This window comes from Vidua macroura, chromosome 3, assembly GCF_024509145.1.
Source record: "Vidua macroura isolate BioBank_ID:100142 chromosome 3, ASM2450914v1, whole genome shotgun sequence".
NCBI lineage: Eukaryota > Metazoa > Chordata > Aves > Passeriformes > Viduidae > Vidua > Vidua macroura.
The window spans coordinates 43888046-43907850 of NC_071573.1; the positions used below are offsets into that span (position 1 = coordinate 43888046).

The window sequence follows — 19805 nt, forward strand, 5'->3', positions numbered from 1 at the left end:
TATTTTTAACATATTGTTTCTTTACTTTTTTTTTTCTTACTTAAAAAAAATGCATCTGAAGTTTTCATTACATACTTGCACATACATTCTGAGGAAGCCAGATGGCTTGCTTAGAATGCTGGTTCCTGCAACACCCTCACTTTTAGCTTAGATTCAATTATAAGTAATGAAATTTTAAAGAATTTTATTTTCCCTCATATGAGCTGAAGGAAGACTTCAGGCCTGCTTCAAGGCAACCTACAATTTTCTCAACTTAAATAATTTCTGTGGAAACAATTCACCTTCCTTCTCTAATAAAAGTTTAAGACCAAAGTGTAAATACAAGAGTTAGAACACAGCTAGACAAGCCTTGTTTTCTCAGCTATAAAACAAATGGAAGCAATATGGCCAGCTCAAAGCATGGCTACTGACACTCCTGCCCCATATGTTTTCCTCTCAAACATCCCAAGAGAACAAACAGACAATAGCAGAGAAATAACCAAAGTTTAAAATAACTCAAACCAATTCCCCAGTCTGGTTCCCAGGGTAAACTGTATCAGTGCAACTCCAAGGGCAGAAAAGAACCAGGAAAATGGGGCAGTTCTTGTGAAACTGGCACTGCCATGAAAACCCTTCCATCAAACTAAGCCCTTTGCATGATCTCTCTGCTGTTACTCCTGTTGAAAGCAAGAGCTGTAAATCTGATTTCGTCTCTGTTTATAATAGTGGCCATTGGATAAACAGTTCTGGAAACCATTTTCCTGACAAGCTATTTTTTTCTATTTTATTAATATCCTGTGATCAATGTTCAGTAAATCCACATTTCTGTAGGTGTTCCATCCTGTTACTCCTCTTCTTAATCCCACTAAAGAAACCCTTCTCAAATAATTTAGTTGTCATGCTATGAAAGGGTGCACAGAATAAGTCAATAAATAAGTGAAATAGTGATAAATGAAGCTGCATTTTCACATTCTAATAGGAAAAACACTTCAAGTATGTTAAAATGTAGATATGTGATATATATCCTGCTGACTTGAAATTGCAAGGCATGAAATAATGTTTAACAAGTATTAGCTTCAAAAAAAATTCAATTTGTATTCTGTTATACAAATATTAAAGAAAAAAAATTACCCATACGGATCATTTGTGTAATTCCCTTATGTACTTCCTCAATATGTCATCTAAGTTTGAGTAAACACATGAAGGGAAATGAAAGGAAAAGTCAGGGGGAACTTGTTTTCATGTATCACACACCAGTACAAATCTGTTATTGAGGAAACTGAAGTCTAAAAAAACAAAACAAAAGACAAAATGCAGTTCAGTTTAATTACAAGTGAAGCTGAGCTTATCAGATTAGATAAATGCATCATTTGCTCATCCTCAGAGAGGAAAATCTGCTTGTGAGATCACCATTTGAAATGCGGCAAGTACAGACAAAATATTAAATACCTAAGAGAAAAGTAAATAATGAAGCAATATTGTATTTAATCTTGTGTCCCTTTTTATTACAATTAGGGTAGTCTGCAGTATGCCAAGTCTTTGGAATTATAACAGAAGTGCTACCTAATGATCCTCTATTACTCAGAATTTAATAAGAAGAGCTATATCCTCAATTCTGGCTTGAAAATTAGTAGACTGACAAGAAGGCATGAAAAAGTAGCGAGAGCTGACTAAATATTTATACTGTCTGCTTGCACAGTCTGCAAAGTCACCTGAGGGGATGTCTCCTTTTGATGACACAAAGGAAACACAAAAGGAGCAACTTTAATTTGCAAACAGGTACCAAAGAGCAGAGGAAATCCCTCAGTTTATACTCTCTCTGCTAGACTGCCCGAGGGGTTTTGTCATGGGCACGTGAGAGTTATGAATAGCTACTAAAAACCCCAAGTATTTCTTGAACAGGATGGTGCACGCTAAGTGGAGTAATTAAAAATACTGTAATGCAGTACTATTATATTTGATCAGCTATGCCTACAGTAAGGATTAAGAGAAGTACCCAGCACAGGCTAGCAAAAAACAGTTTATTTGTCCTTCACACTTACCAGGGCTGACAGCTGACAAAAAAGCAACTGTCCCTCTTACCTGCATCATAAGATAGGCCAGCAAGCAGCAGAATCCTGCAACAGGTGCTTCCAGAGCCTGGAGTTCTTCCATCTCATCTTGAAGGTGAAAGCATGCCAGAAATGTACTATACCGTTGCTTCTCCACGTCAGGCCCTTTGGCAAGCCACAGTGTTTTCAAATTAGGTGTTCCACCTACAAAAGAAATCCATTATTTTATTTTGGCAGCGACAAGATGAAACATGTCTACCTCATTACAATCTGAAAGGAAATGACTGCTCTGGCAGGAAAGGAAATGAAATTCTTGGCACTTGCCAGGACCACAGAGTCAAAAATAAAATGTATTTGACAAAACTTGTATTTGACAAAAAAAAAAATCAACGAAAAAAATGGCCTGTAATTTAAACCAAATTTATTGAATACAGGCATGTTTAAGCAGAGTGGACTGAATTCAACCCTTACAATAACATAGACAATCTTGAGACAGCAAGCCTTTAATCTATGCAAGGGCAAAGTTTGCCTGCAAGTGTGTTCTTTCCCTTGGGGATGCACAGCATTAAATGAGACTCGCTTCACAGTAAAACAGTGATTCAGCAGAGAACCACCAGGTCTGTTTTCCTCTCTCTCTGCTGGAGTTAACATAGCAGGGGTCCCTGAAGGATGCTCACACTGTCTCCCTCATGATCACCTGTTTCAATGAACACCCATGCCACTTGGTGGTGAGCAGGCACTCTCCACTAGGCACTGTGTGGGTTTGGCTCCTCTGCAGCACATTCCAGTTTGGGAACAAAAACCACGGCGATCTGGTAATTTGCACTTCCTAGGCTACTGTATGAAACACTGTTGCAAACACACAAAAAAGAACTGTCATCAGTTATGAATAATGGATCTTTCCAGACCTTCTCTAGCATCATTCACACTTGTGTCTAAATCCTTAATATTTACCCCATGCTGCCATCTCCCAGCTTGTGACACATGTGGGCTAATGCAAAATTTGCTCCTCATTTAAATTACATTTAATCTGTTATCAAAATAAACACTAATGCACGTGAAACAACAGAACAGTGAACTGGTTATGCCTGAGAATCTCAATAAAAGTCAGAATCGTACCATAAAGTACAGCTGCTTCTGTAGTTAAATAAAATGAGGTGTGAATTTTAAATGTGGACTTATTAAGCTACATTTGGTAACACCTCTTCCTTTTTAATGTGAAATGCATCAGCTGCAGACCAGTTAGGAACACTTGGTGATAATAAATGGCTAAAGTGACAGAGTGCTGAAATCTGCATAGATGATGTTTATTTAGCCAGGAAAGCCCATTAACCAAATGGTACTAATTCTTTGGAGAGGGGGAAACTAGAAGAAAAGTTAGTATTTTCTTTCTTTATCTCCCTGATGGATGTTTCCTTTACTATTTTTAAGGCTAACTCTTCTGTCAAAAGTTTTAACCATAAAAAGAACTATCATATAATCCATAAGTTTCTAACCTTATTTCTAAGGGAAATGTATTATTAAGAAAAAAAAAAACAATTGCTTGATTGGAGGTAGAAATGCAGGTAAGAGATAACATAAATAGTGGCAGTGAGTGAGGTAGTACAGACAGCACAGTACAGACTCACATTACTGGTTTTGATATTGGAAATTGCTGCCTTAAGTAAAAAAAGAACAGCAGAGACTGACTTCCAGGAAGAAAATCAAATATAACATGCACGAAACCAACAAAGTGCCAACTTTTGTTGCCAAGCCTAAGCAACCCTGATGTGTGAGACAATCTGTATATGGGTAAACTCAAATAGTTTTGATGGTTTCTGCACACGAAGAGATACACCAAGAATCAGTTAAAAGGAAAGTTCTCTTTTGCATCCAGGGGCATATGTAAAAGCAGAAATCCTTTTCTTCAGAGTAAAACCATTAACTTTGCCAATATTCAAGATTTTAGATCTATATTGAGAGAACTCAACAAAAAACTCAAGACATCTCTTCCATAAACAGTTTCTTACACTTTCAGAAATATCTAATTGTGCCTGGGAAAAAAAGTGAGTTATTTACTCTGGGAAAGAAAATTAGATGCTGTCTCCTTTTGGAACACACCAACAAAAAGGGCTTTTTTTCTGAAGGGTTCTCTTCTTCAAGTAATTAAATTCCATGTAATACCCAAGGCTAATCTATTAAATCAAATGAAATGAAAGATAAGTAAAACAAAGAAACAAATATCCTAAAGCTTAATGACTGTCCCACCATACATGCAGTTCACAGCAGATCTAAGATTCATCTATGGCAGATCCTCAAAATGCTCTCTGCTTTACGTACATGCTCATTATACTATTTACAGTAATTAGAAAACATTTCTGAAATAGAAATTTACTTGGATGGGCAGAAGAAATATTTTATTTTCTGAACATGTCTATATATTTTATAAATTAACCTGAAAAACAAGCAAAACTGAGTAAGAAAAGGAAAACACACCAAAACATATTTCTATGTATCTAACTGAAACGTTGTTACTATAAAGACTAGTAATGATAAATTTATCTGTTGAGGTTGTAGGAACCACAATTTTCCATGAATTACACAATGTGTGTAAATCATGATCATATTCATTCAACTGAAAAGAAACATTCGAGAAAGAAGAAAGAGACACAGACAATGCAAGCAAGCACAGATGCTAATTCAGAAGCCTGTCTCTCAAAAATAAAAAATATAGGTAATACACACTATATTATAAATATATTTTAAGTTATTGTCTTACTTACCAACCTGCCTTTGGGATTTGATATTTCGTTTTTAAAAAAAGCTAACATTCAATCTATCACCTTCAACCTTTCCAGATGCAAGGCACTACTGCTGTTTTATACACACACACAAAGTTAGTAGGAATTCTACTTTTATTTTAAAATATCAATGCAAAATTTAAAGTATTTATCATTATGTACACTACAGTTTAAAGTTTCTTTAGACTTTTTAATCTAAATCAAACTGGAAGAGAGTCAAGATTTTCCATATATTCTCAGTACAGCTCTAAAGTAGTTTTGATGATCAGGTTATCAGGTTTTTTCAAAAAAGATAAAGAGCCTTCCCAAATTAATTGCACTTTTGATGTTTGAAATAGGTTTTTGGTAAAATTCTCTTTTGTTTTTTTGAGTAACCTGATCTTGATTGACAGCCTTGAACTCTAACTTCCTAAAACAACTTTAAATTTAGCTCTAAATATAATCCCTGTCTGAAAAAAATGTGATGTGCTGTTGAGAACCTTATTTGGTGAATCAGAAAGTCATGCTGTGGAAAATCAAAGATGCATGAGCAAATGTAAGGCATACAAATATGGACTGCAAAAATTTTAGAAAAATATTTGTCTGCTGAAGGAATGACAACAGAGCACTAAAAATAAACACTAAAAGTCCTCCTCCCATTTTTTAATAGTCTGCTTGAACAGCCTTTCATTACTGAGTTTGTAAAGACTGTATCTGAGAAGATCCTGTTTTTATAAACTCCACTTATGTGGTTGCTATAAACAAACACACTTAAAATCCTGTTTATTGTCAACATGAAGGTGGGTTCTATGTGTTGTATGTTTGCAGAGCTATAGAACCAGAGTACCTGAGATTAAGTGGATTCTCCAGAAAGGGAGGAAAGAAGTATCCTATCTGGGATGGAAAATTTCACAACAATAAATACAGTATATTTGCCAGACAATTTGAAATGTAACTGCATAGGTACAGTTTGTACTTTGTTGAGTTTTGTTTCCTTGTTTTGCAGCACGTTCCCAGAATGTATGCTGAAATAAAACAGTTGCACAGGACGAACTGATCAATTTTCACTCTGAATATTCATATTAATTAATTAGTTGGAAAATTTCAAAGCAATTTCATGCTTTTATAAAGCCAGTTAGATAATCACTCTCCTAATATTGTGTCAGGGGTACTGGACAGTGAAATATATACTGGACTGTATAGCAAATAAAAACTCTTTTGTACTTTATCTATATAACCTATTTCTTTCTGAACTGTCCTTTAAAAAGGATTTTGAAAAGGCTGATATCTCAAAAGCAACTGGTTTTCCTTCATCTTCGAATTCAAAGACTCTCATTAAATATATGAGTTTCAAATATGAATATAAATATGCAATCTTTTTTCATATAGATATGAAAAAGAAAATTTATTATAAATTTACAAAGGAGTGCCTGCATTTCAGCTTCTGAATTTGGATTTAGACCAGATCAGCACAAGAACTACTACAGAAGGCTCTGGATGCCAAGGGAAGATGCACTGGTAATTACTCTCCAAAAGCTGAGTAGACAGTAACTTCTCTTAACAAGATATCAATGCTATTGTGTATCACTGGAACAAACACATTTCATGTGAAAGACTAGAGAAATCTCTGAGTTCCTGATCCATTTGCTAACAGACGATAGAGAGAGCTGAGAGCTGTGAGATCAAGGATGACTACAACTGCATGGACAAATGAACACTTAGAACAATTTTCCCCCTGACATAATAAAATTGTTTACTTCCCATCCTAAACTTATCCTGCATGATACAATTGTATAGATATATACACAATTATATATATACAGTGCTCAATCTTTTCACTGAAATGTATGATACTTCCTCATAAATGTAACACATTGCTCATAACTCAAATTTCACTAAGAGTGCTCATTAACGTGTTTTTTTACCAAAAGGAAGAAGATAAAAACACGCAAAATACTTAAGGTTTAAGAGAGCAGAAACAGCTTCACAGAAACAGATAGCCCAATTTTTTTTTTTTCATTAAAAGCTGGAATCTCTCTCTGGGTTGTCAGAGACGATATAAAAATTACTCCTTTTTCCATTCTCCACTGTTCTCATTAACACAATTTGTCAAACAGCTTAATGGACGAGTTTTAATATGGCCCTACACACCACTTATCCTGGCCTCAGAGCAGTATTTAGAACTTCTAAGAAATTGTCTGCATTTTAGAATGGATGTTTGAATTAGCACTGGGTTTATCCAGAGACCCAACAAACACATGTATCTCAACACTGAATCCTATTATAATTACAAAGGGCAATTAAAAGCAGCTACAAGCACACAGCTCTTTAGCTCCTTGTTCTCCACAGTCATCCTGGATTCTGTATCAAACATATGATGGATTGTCCAACCTGTTTTTAGTGAAGTGGTTCTTTCAGTTTAGATTTATACACATTTTTATTCTACCTGTAAGAGAAGGTTGTACAGGTTGTATGAGGTCCGGCTGCTTGAGAGAATTTCCAAAATAGACAAACCACTCTTTTACCAAAGGATAGGTTCCACCTAAAAAAGACAGAATTGGATCAGTAAGTCAAATGCAAATATTGACACTACTGTAGCAGCTGGAATAAGCTGTAATCAGGATTCTAAATAGAAGGCACTTATTGATAACTTGTTTGCTCAGCTTTAGAAACAAACCAAGAAAAAATTGTTTCAGTATCTTTATGGCAAATCGTCAGAACAAATAAAGAGAGTTTCAATTATGTACTATAAACATGAGTTTGGACTGGGGAACTGCAACCAAAACTGTAAATACAAGAGTCTGTGGAAAACATTCTCAAACAGGTTTAGGTCTTCCCAGCCCAAGGCAGATCAGGAATCTCTGGAGGCATGTGGCATAGCTCAAGGACCTCCATGAGCTACCTCAGTCTCTCAGCACTATCACACTGCCACATATCCAGGCAGAGCTTAATATGATTCACCTCCCAACTTGCCCTGACATTTCCTGTGTCAGGGTTTGAGCCAAAATCTTAATAGGGAGGCCTTGATGGCATTTTGAAAGCTGACAGCAATGGAGTCATCCCACCATCAGATGTAGAGCTTTTATAGCCCATTGTTCCAGACCTTTTATCGAGCATAAAGGAATTGTTTATATATAATACTTCAGATGGATTTCCTAGTCCCTAACCTTAACCCTGCTCAGCCCCCCTAAAGATGCCCTTTAAATTAAAAATTTCACTACAGGCATTGGGCATCTAACTACTTGATGCTTAAAAAAACCCAAACAAGCCAGTCCTCAGAAAAAAAAATCATGCATTAAGAATTTTTGAAATGCAGACTATCCAAGTTAGAATAGTCAGCTCAAAATAATTCCAATGCAAGTGTACATTAAAAAAAACAAACAAACAAAAAAAAAACAAACCAAACATAGAATCAGTGTTACTATCACTGTGTTTTGCATTCTATCCAGATTTTTCCTTATGATACCCATGTCATAGTGCCCTAAATTTCCTCTCTGTAGTCTGGTAAACAGTATTAATTAAAGAGGTTTAGCTAGTCCTGGGCACTTGGAATAATGTTTTCAAATATTTTCTTTTTTTCCTTCCCTTGTCCCTTTCCAGATTCACAGGATTGCATCTCTAATTTCTTCCAGCTCACAACCAATACTGAAGCCACTATCCTTAAAAATTCCTGTCTTTTATCACGAATTCCAATCTCCCTGAAATTCAGCGCACAAGTATTTTTGATGCCATGTTGTGAACCCTAATCAAAAACTTCCCCTAGATTAAAACAAACCAAACAAATCTTTCAAACACTGTCCTTTCCTTGTCCACCCAAAAAGATTTTGTCAGACAGTTTCCTGATCTCACTCATAGCTTAATGCTGGAGATAACTGTTGACATGAATGAAAAAGTAGTATGCTATGGTGCAAGGGCAGAAATTCCTCAGATGAATTTCTAATGTCAGAGAAGGGAAAAAGAACACTACAAAATCTGCTTTACAATCTCCTTCCTTCCTTCCTTCCTTCCTTCCTTCCTTCCTTCCTTCCTTCCTTCCTTCCTTCCTTCCTTCCTTCCTTCCTTCCTTCCTTCCTTCCTTCCTTCCTTCCTTCCTTCCTTCCTTCCTTCCTTCCTTCCTTCCTTCCTTCCTTCCTTCCTTCCTTCCTTCCTTCCTTCCTTCCTTCCTTCCTTCCTTCCTTCCTTCCTTCCTTCCTTCCTTCCTTCCTTCCTTCCTTCCTTCCTTCCTTCCTTCCTTCCTTCCTTCCTTCCTTCCTTCCTTCCTTCCTTCCTTCCTTCCTTCCTTCCTTCCTTCCTTCCTTCCTTCCTTCCTTCCTTCCTTCCTTCCTTCCTTCCTTCCTTCCTTCCTTCCTTCCTTCCTTCCTTCCTTCCTTCCTCCCTCCCTCCCTCCCTCCCTCCCTCCCTCCCTCCCTCCTTCCCTCCTTCCCTCCTTCCCTCCTTCCCTCCCTCCCTCCCTCCCTCCCTCCCTCCCTCCCTCCCTCCCTCCCTCCCTCCCTCCTTCCCTCCTTCCCTCCTTCCCTCCCTCCCTCCCTCCCTCCTTCCCTCCTTCCCTCCCTCCCTCCCCATGGACCTGCAGCATAAACTCCCAATAAAGGTGAGGGACTGAAGAACCAACACATAGAGTATGAGGGACAATATTACACATGGCTCGCCATGCTTATTTGTTCAAAAACTAGTGACATTAAAAATAAAACTAAAAATGCCTACACTAGAGGTGGAAAAATCCTTATATGGTACATTCCAGTAGCTGAATAATCTCACATCTTGATTATAAATAATTGTCTATGATAATGCTATTTCATGAACAAAACCCTTCAATTAAATAACCCAAAGTCACTTTCAGAAATATTCTGATGTTTTAGCATTTGGTTTTAAGATTTAGTATGTGGATTATGCTGCTTTATTCAATTTATTCAGCTCACTCAGACTCCTAAATTTTAGCCTGGTTTGTTAAGGAGGCAAACCTAATACAATTAGGACATCTGTCTTACAATTAATTCATGGATGCACTGCTTTGCTTCAACTAAATCTGTCAAAGGAGAAGTGATTTCAAATGGATTAAAGTCCTACACATTTTGTGGAACTGAATACTCAGCTGACAGAGGGATCCTACTAGGGCACCAACTGAAAGAAAGGCAGGAAAGTCAACTTACCTGTTGTATCCAAACAGACTGAATGGCAAATCAATACACAAATAGCTGTAGAAGAGCTAGAGATGAGAGAAAAGGTAGATGGGATTTGGGAAGGGCAGGAAGCAATAGGGAACATGCTTAGGAACACCATATACTGCAGGAGGGAGTTGTCAAGGACATGAGGAGAAGTTAAGATGGCATAAAGAAGCATGGAAATAGAAAAGCTTTGCTGGTGGGGAGCGTTGCTCTTTATGAGCTCCACAAATTACAGAAAAACATATCAAAATGTGCCTTGATTCTAAATACCAGTGAGAGATTATTTTTGACATCAACCATTGAACTCATGCACACTAAAAAGGGAAGTTGATAGGAAGTCTACAGTTTCATTCTTTTAATGTTTGTGAATGTAGGTATAGGACATAGCACCAAATCAGCTGAGTGCTTTTCATTACTATAGCCCATTAGTAACAAACATATATTATTGTTCACATAAACAGCCAAATAAATATAGCTGAAAGGAAGGTCCTGCAAACTGATATACCAAGAACAAAGTGGATATATGATTTCTAAATGTCAACCCTCTCCGCATAGAAATGTTTTGGGGGAAAAAAAAAACCACTAAGTTTTCAAACATTTTTCCCCACAATGCATATAAAGAATAGCACCAACTAAATTTAAAAAAATAGCAGTTCCTTTGTTTAAATAGATTCTGAATGACCTGTGAAAGCACTGCTTAAGCAGCCTAAGGACAGCTTCAACTATGTGCAAACCACAAGACAGTTGGAAAATGTTGTTAAGTGTGTTCCTCTATACCTGCAACAACCTCAACTCTCCTGAGCGGTCACTGGTGATAACTGCCAAAAATTCTGCTAAGGGACTGTTTTTGACAGAGTCAAAGCAAGGATCAGTCTGGCCTGCTAATGTTAGAACTGGGAGTGATGCCAGGACTTCGAGGAGCTGGCCACAGGCTCAGGCTACATTACATAACCTCCTAATTGGCAATGGACATGCAGGTACAGGTATTTTCATGGACTGCACTAGTGCCAAAACCTGCTGGCTTTGTTCTGAACTCTTTGCACACATAAGAAAGCTTGGCTGGCTTATCTGAGTGTATGATTTACTGTTATTTTCCCCTCCTACTTGAATTTTTCCAGAAGTACTTTTTCTCTGAAAGATGCTAAAGCATTGACAATTTCTATCACTCTATGCAATATTTCACATATTAATCAGAATGGCTCAATTAATTATAAATACACTTTTGAAATACACAGACAACAAATGCTGTGCTGTCAGAATCACCATCAGCCCCTTATTTATTTCTGTAGGATCAAAAATAAGGCTGTGATTCTCCAACATTCCCATGAGTAAAGGTACACACACCACACACCAAACTATATCAAAGGCAATGTTATATAAGCAATTCTTTCAGGAGCTCTGCTATCTTTTACAGGTAGGCACTGATCTGCTCATTCCCACTCCTTGCCATTCCCTTGGGGTGTTTCACCACAACTGCTTGCAGCTACACAGAGCCAGATAGGGAAACAGACCAGGTTAGTTACCTGACTACAAGAAAGGCAGGGAAGAGAGACAGAGGCTATTTTCAGTTTCTCAAACTAGGTCACCACACAGCTGCACAAACAGCTGCAACAGCACAACTGAGACGATGTGCAAGGATTGAAATGAGTGGCTGTGCAAGGGAATTATTTAAAGTGGCACTGATAGCAAAAGCAACACATCCCACTATGGCTTCAGGCAGTGGCATGGTATGGGCTGATGGTTTCAAAGGATATGACATCCTGCTCCTATGGATTTGTGGGTCTCTTAGACACCCTTGGAAATCACAACCTAGACATTCAAAACTAACAGTCTCTTGCTTCAGAGTAGGGCAAACAGTTTACATTAGCTTTAACCTGTTCTTACTAAAACTGTAACCGCTGCTTTTACTAAATTTTGGGTGCTTTGCCAATTAACAGTAAGTAAGCAGATCTGCAAAGAGGTCATTTTCCACCAAATTTTAATTGACAATATTAAGGAATGAAAAGGAGACTCACTAACGCATGTATCACCACTGCAAACTGGAACAAACATTGTGTAGAGTTAGTTGACTTAGCTTCAAATGTGCTACATCAGCAGCTGCATAATGGTGGCAGATTCCACATGGACTAATTTAATTCCTTGTCTTGTTCCAGTAAGCTCTTTTATAATGTTAATCCAATGTCATTCTACATTTATACTACAACCTATGGACAGTGTAGACTACTTCTTCCCATCCTATCCCTTATCAAATTACAAAAAACAGTCAACTTGACCACATCTAAGGGAAACTGGCAAAGGATTCTACTTTGTAAAGAACAAAGCTTCTTTGTAGGTCTAGCAGTGAATCCATAAAAAAATAATGCTTACACATACCTATGCATTCCAACACAGACTGTGACTAATGATCTACACTCCTGACTTAGAAGCAACTATACACTGGAATAAAAAAAACAACTCATGAACTACTAGGAAGTGACATGGTTAAAGCAGTTAGAGGTAAATACATGCACTGAAAACGCAGATTTAATAGAGGCACCCATGCAGACACAATCTATCTACCTTTCTGGAAGGGTTAAGGATTGATTTTCTAAACTATGATTTAGTTTAGAAAATTATCTCTGGAACTGTAAGCCTGAACTAAGAATAAATAACACATCCTATCTGTGGTTTTATTCTAAAATCACTTCCTTAAAAGAAGACAACTTCCACATTAAAATTTCATTTTCAACATGACTCTAAATAAATGTTTTTGTATTTCAATCCTAATCTTCTTTGAGTACTTCTTTGAGTAACACAAATGCTAACCTGCCTACTACCCTGCTGTCTTGCAGCAATAATTGTTAATTAGGAATTTTGGTTTGGGTGTTTCTGAAAACATCAGTGAATATCCTGCTGTTTAGATGAATAAGTAAAACCCAACCAAGCTAAAATTATCTACAAAATTTGGAGGCAGTACACCAAAAAATGAAAAATGAGAGATGTGCATGATTACTACTGAGATTTTTGTTATTCTCTCCAAATTGCTATGTAAACTCTGATTCAATTTTTCCTATTATGGCACAACTTCAACCTCTGGCTGCTGAGGGAGTCATGTACTTAATTACCTTTTTGTGCCTTTCTAAGCAAATAGTTTGAATATTAGGTTTGATGGCGGTACACTTTCATCAACAAAATGTAAAACGATTACCACGGAGAAATCAACACATTCAGTACACTTTTAATTTTCAACTCACTGGCTGAAAGACACTGTAAAGATAACATTTAACTAAAGGAAGTCTTAAGAACAGGAAATTGGTCCAAGGATGTGAATAAAGAACTCTCTGTCTTCAAGGAGATGAATGCAAGCACAGATATAAGAACCTGCTACCGAATTTGTTTATACCACTGGATAAGGAAATCATATTTTCCTAGCACTTCGATGAAAGAACTAATAATCGCTGGCATGACTACTTGCATTTGTATTATTACAGTAACTGTATTTGACTGCTCTGAAAATTGCAGACTTAAAATCAGCAGAAGGTATAACTTTAACAGTGCATTATTGTTCTGTAAAAGTGTATTACTACTCACTAATTCATGCAGAGCCACACTTATCCAAGCAACATTAGGTTTCATGTACCTTCAAACATTCAAAAATTTCGTAAAGACCATTGCTTTGCTCAATCTTTTGATCATTAACAACTTTCACAACTTCCCATTTAGCAAGGAAAAAACCTCAAATTTTTAAAAATCACTTTAAAAGCACTGAAATGAAACAGCATGTAGAAAAGGCCCCACAATTTCACTCTCACATTTTCTCTTACTTCCATAAGAATTACATTTCAGCTGCTCAGAGTTTTTTATCCTAAATGCATTTTCTATCCTAAATGCTGATACAGCCACTGAAGCAATGAATTCAAGATTTCATATTTCAAAATTGAAAGTATACTTGAATCACGGTGTAAGTAGTTTAATCCTTACCTTTTCCAGATTCCAACAAGATAGAATAAATATGCTGACGAGCAGGGCGGTAGATAAGTGCCTGTCCAGGAATCTCTGTATCATAGTCATCTTCCAAGGAGTTGCTGCACTCAATCTCTCCATGACTCAGGATATTGAAGATCGAATAATTTTCAGATTGGATATGCTGTTCTTTAGCTAACTGTTTGTTCAAAGAAGGAAGAAGGCATTATCTCCAAAATTAAGAAGAATCTAAAAGTAACAAAATGTATTCACTATTTGAGAAAATAGACATTTCTCCATCAGTAGAAATTGAGGGAATAGCCAGGGAGGGAACAAGTGCTTTTTCAAATAACACCAGTATTATAAGTGTATATATACCAGTATATATAAGTATATAAATAACACCTTTTCAGACATCCGTCTTTTTGTGGACAGGAATCCCCAGGAAAACTATCATTACCTTTCTTAGCCTTTCCTTTAATTCTTAAAATTTAGGAGCTTGAACAACAGTTTTTTAGAAAGTAATTATTCTTAAAATTAATTCTGTATTCCAGCATAGCTGCCCTCCTTTGGTCACCTGAAAATGTATCTTCTTTCTTTAAACAGTGAGTGAAGTAACAACAAAATGCAAACTTCCAATTTTATTGCAAGATGAACGATGTAAGACAGCTGTATTTCTTTCCTGACCTGACTTGGTGTAGTTTACATTCTGGTAAAATTAGAACTCTTCACCACACTTTTACTTTGCAATAGCTCTACACTGTGAAAAGAAATGACATCTACTCTAGTGAGGAAAACCAGGTCTGCAGGCATGTTGCTAAAAAGCAGAATTAAGATCATCACACAGTCTGCACATTAACCACGCACAGGATACAGATACATCTGGCTACAAGCAGCCTCAGTACCAGCAGGGTCTGCTGGTCTGGAACAGCCTAGGTGAGAAAGCAACAAAGATGCTCTCAGGCAGCACAGAATTCCAACCAGTAACACTGGCAATCTGTATTGGCCAAGTGCACAGCCAGACAGACTTTCTACTTCACAACCCCAGACCAAAACTCGGGGCATTCCAACAGCTGAGCGAAATGAATAGTTCCATGGGGTGCCACTAACAAATTCTCCAGGACCTGTGCCATATGGTGAGCAGGCACTGATGCTTCTCTGCTCTGCATTCCCTGCATGTGTCGTGCTAGCTGTACTATTTGGGCTGTGTCATCCCTCTGCAGCTACCACAGATTCTTTCACCAGGAGATACTGGACCACTGGCTGGAAACAAATTCACCACTTCTGCAGAATTCCAGTATCTGCAAAACTGCAGGTCAAAGCTGCAGGTCAAAGCTGCAGTCATTCACTGGGTAATTAGTGATCAAAACTAATTCTACTAAAATATCATGCTTTCTGTGTACAGTGCCAATCAACAGAGCACTTACACAATAAATTAAAGGTTTCCCTGCAAGAAATACTTCAATATTCCTAATATGTGTAAACAATGTAATCCCCCCAAGTATACTTTCTTATAAAATAAAAACAGAGCATCAAGTGTTTCTAAGCATGATTTTAATGAAACACTGAACTATTGCACAGAAACCAGCCACAGATGAGACCATCAACAATGCTAGTTTATTCCAATTTGCTAAAAATCTATACATCCTTAGGTACTGAAAAAAACTACAAGCTGATCCCAAAAGTATTGCTGTATTCAATGTCTGTGTCTTGAAAAATATTTCTGATTAATGCCTATAATCAGCTAGAAAGTTATGCTCTTCTGAGAGAAACAGCAACATGAGGCTATGCCGTCATGGTGGGAATTGAGGTTTGTGTGCCATTTACATGAAGTTGAGATAGTGTGCAAGGTAAGCGTAACTACATATGGATTTCAAAATATGAAGCAAAGCACACACATTACATATACAAATATTTGAACACTTGTAACAAAAACAAAAGAGAAGTTAACGTGTCTAACATTTTTACTGTAATTTCCTTGGCCCAGGGAGTGGCTTCATGTAGGATTCTTGCAGCAACAGGGTGTTCTTCAATGGAGTTTCTAAACATTATTATTTTATTAGAGCAGTAGCTCAGCATGATGCTTCAGAACTTCAACCCTTCAAATTAAAGACCAAGCCAAGAAATAATGACCATTTGTCATAAAGACCACATGGTACATTCTCTTAAGGAATAAGGATATTGCCACTATTGTCCTGGCCATAATCCAACCTAGATAATTGCATTCTGGCTATTTTTTCCTTGCACTTCAAGCAGAAAGAGGTTTTTCAACACCTTATTATGATGTATGGCTGCTGATTTTTTAAAATATCTTCTATTTAACTACAAGAGTCAAAAGTGATATATATTGTATCTATGTGTGGTGAATATAAAAGCCCAAATATATCTACAGTTTAGCTGAAATGAGCATTGCATAGGTTACAATGCAGTTATAAAATATTTTATAGTCTTTTTAGAAAGCAAAATGTAAATCATATTGTTACTTTAGAGTAATATGAGGAAACAGAAAAATTGTTTTAAAGAAAATGCTCAAGATAAGAAAGAGAAAGAAAAAAACCTCTGTGTTTGAAGTCTAAAAGGACCTAATAAAACAGGGAGTAACAGATGGCTAATATAGGGTCTAAAATACACTTCCTTGTATAGATTTTTTTTTTTTAAATCTCAATATGTTATCTTAATTGCCATGAATTGACAGAATTGTACTCTAGACTTACTAGTATACCATAAACTCTGATGCACAGTAGCACATTTTCTTTTAGCCAGGTACACCACCCTAAGCTAATATATCTAAATTCCCAGAGTGACTCAATCTGACATATCATATCTCACCCCAACACCAGTGCATCTCTGTCCGTATGGGATGCCATAACTAACACTTGCTACTGCACCCCTGCCATTTGGGAATTACTAAACCCATTGAAGTGCTTTTGGGTCATTTTTGGGACAATGAAAACAAGGGTAATTTAACCTGAACCAAAAATGACAAAATACAGACTTATTGCATTTGACACTGTCCTGTACAACATCCTTGTCCCTGAACTGGAGAAGCATGGATTTCACACATGGACCTTTTGGTGGATGGGGAACTGGTTGGATGGTTGCACAGAAAGAGTTGTGGTCAATGGCTTGATGTGCAAGGGGAGGCCAGTGACAGGTGGTGTCCTCAGGGTCAGTACTGGGACCAGCACAGTTTAACATCTTAGCCAGGAACATGGACAATGAGATCGAGTGGTCCCTTGGCAAATCTGCTGGTGACACCAGGCTGTGTGGTGCCATCGATGTGCAGGAGGGAAAGGATCCGTCCAGAGGAATCTGGACAGGTGGGCCTGTACAAACCTCATCAATTTCAACAGGGCTGAGTACAAGATCCCACACTTGGGTCGGAGCAATCCTGGCCACAAATACAAGCTGGATGGAGAATGGATTGACAGCAGCTCTAAGGACTTTAGGGTGTTGCTGAATAAGCTGCTTGACCTATGAGCTTGACCAGCAACATGCACTCACAGCCCAGAAAGCCAGCTGAACCCTGGTGTGCATCCAAGGTAGTGTGACCAGCAGGGCAAGGGAGAGGATTCTCCCTGTCTACTCTGCTCTGGTGAGACCCTACCTGGAGTGCTGGGTCCAGCTCTGATGTCCTCAGCACAGGAAGGACTTTGACCTGTTGGAGTGAGTCCAGAGGGCTCCAAAGATGATCAGAGGGCTAGAGCACTTCTGCTATGAAAACAGGCTGAGAGAGCTGGAGTTGTGTAACTGGAGAAGAGAAGGCTCTGGAGACACCTTACAGCAGCCTTCAAATACCTAAAGGGGGCTACAAAAGAGCTGGAGAGGCACTTTTCATAAGGGTGTGTAGTGACAGGATGAGGGGAAATGGATTTAAACTGACAGAAAGTAGGTTTAGATTAGGTATTAGGAAGAAGCCCTTTGCTGTGAAGGTTGTGCCACTGGTCTAGGTTGCAAGAGAGGAGTTGGATCATCCCTGGAAGTATTCAAGGCCAGATTGGATGGGGCTCTGAGTAACCTGGTCTAGTGCTCAGCACAGGTGTTTGGAACTAGGTGATCTTTATGACTCTATGAGATGATTCTGGAGTTTCCATGCCTCCACCACAAGCAATTTCAACTTCTGCATTCTTAGCACAGCTACCTTTGATACCTCCACTGAGAGGCACAGCCAAGCAGATCACTGAACAGCTTATGGCTGACCTGTGGGTTGTCAAAGTAAAAACCAAGTCACTACACAAATCATATAAACATGGGAAATTACATAATACATGGGAAGCACATTCCTGTGCCCAGCTACTAGCCTATACAGGAACTGCTCCCCATTATTTGACCTACTTGACATTTCAAAAAGAAAGAAACTACTTTTTATTAAATACGCTGCATCTGTGCTCATATTAATGCATGAAATAGTCTTAACTGGGGCTCTACTTAACAGAAAAAAGATATTTGCACAAGCAAATTTAAATCAATAGGATTGATGTACTCATTAGTAACTTCCACTAACTAGTCGTGGCAATAAAGTGATCACTAAACTTTAAAAAACAAGTTACCTGAAAGATTTCTTTATCTTGACAGAGAGCTGATTGTTGTTGAAGGGATAACATTTGACAATTTGTTTCATTGGGAGGAACCCATGGAGACTGCTGCCCAGGCAAAAGATAGGAGTTCACTCCTCTACAAAGCAATGTCTTGTCTGATCCCAGAGGTAGAATCTCTTCCAAGTGTTTCAGGCTGCTGTACGAGCACGGAATTTTTGAGATGTAATTTGCTACAGACAGCAGTATGTTTGTTCTTCTGTTGTAGCTGTTATTCCTGTGGGGAGTGGTGGTTAAACATTTGTGCCAAAAGCCTTCCAACATGCTCTCTGGAACAACATCATTGCCAAGCAAGCATGCAAAGAGAGGAAGGTGTGTTAAACTAATACCCAGCACATGGCAAAGAACTTCTCGAGAATACATAACAGTGACCAGTCTGTCCAAACAGAGGTTCTCAATGGAAAAGTAGGGACATGTGTTATAGATGAGGTAGTCACTATCTTGCCCCAGAATTCCTATACAGTTGTGCTGCAAACCATATGCAGCCACCTCAAAGTCTGCCTCTTGCAGTGTGCAGACTGTTTTTTGACCGAGTGATTTCAGGGCATAACGTGTAAAAGTAGGCAGAGCTGAAGGAAGAACAAACATTTCTCTCCCTGGTTGTTTCCTGTGAGTCTTGATAAACTGAAATAATCTGGCTATTTCCTCAGTATTTTTCATCCTCCGTTTGATCCACTCATCTCTCTTTTTCTCTTCTACCACCCCGTCGAAGTAAAACACCAACTTGATACCAGCTGCCATAAAAGCATTGATAAAATCCTCTAAAATGGCAAGGTACTCCCGCCACTGGCCACCGCACACCCAGGATTCTGGTGTGTACCAGCGTCTAACGCAACTCATGGCATCTACTACGATAACAGGTGGGCAATCAGGATGATCAATGCGATGCTTTTCTGCCATTTCTCTCAGATCTATCGTTTGGCATGCATCAGGGCAAACTCTTGCCACAAATCCCTGCAAGCCTCTAACACCCATGGCTGATCTCTGAAACGCACAGCAGTCTGAAAGAAGAAAAATAAAAACAACGTTCTAAGATGCAACACTGGAAAACAATGAAATTCTACAATAATATTTTTTAAAAGCTGCTTGGAAACAGTACTGTTATTTTTCTGCTTTTGCTGATAGTTCATCACCATATCCCAGTTTTTAACAATTTGAAACAGTTTACTTCCCCTCTGCAAACCGAAAATATTCATTTTCCCTTCTACTTCTTTTTATAGCAGTGAAAAACGTAAGTATCAAAAGATTCTTGTAAGTATGACCAAAAAAAATTCACTCCTTCATTCACATTGAATGAGTAAGGCTGGAAAGAAC

General features: G+C 38.0%; 1 protein-coding gene across 3 annotated transcripts in view; it reads right to left on the reverse strand.

Moving 5' to 3' along the window:
• The window catches only part of FAM120B (family with sequence similarity 120B), a 47809-nt gene extending 28343 nt beyond the window's left edge, over window positions 1-19466 (reverse strand). For all 3 annotated transcript variants that reach the window (XM_053973527.1, XM_053973531.1, XM_053973530.1), the window contains exons 1-4: window positions 18447-19466; window positions 13915-14095; window positions 7236-7331; window positions 2062-2234 (exon numbers count right to left, since the gene is read on the reverse strand). In XM_053973527.1, coding sequence (XP_053829502.1) covers window positions 2062-2234; window positions 7236-7331; window positions 13915-14095; window positions 18447-19466 — 1470 coding nt within the window. The remainder of the gene's footprint in view (window positions 1-2061; window positions 2235-7235; window positions 7332-13914; window positions 14096-18446) is intronic.
• Window positions 19467-19805: the final 339 nt, after the last annotated feature.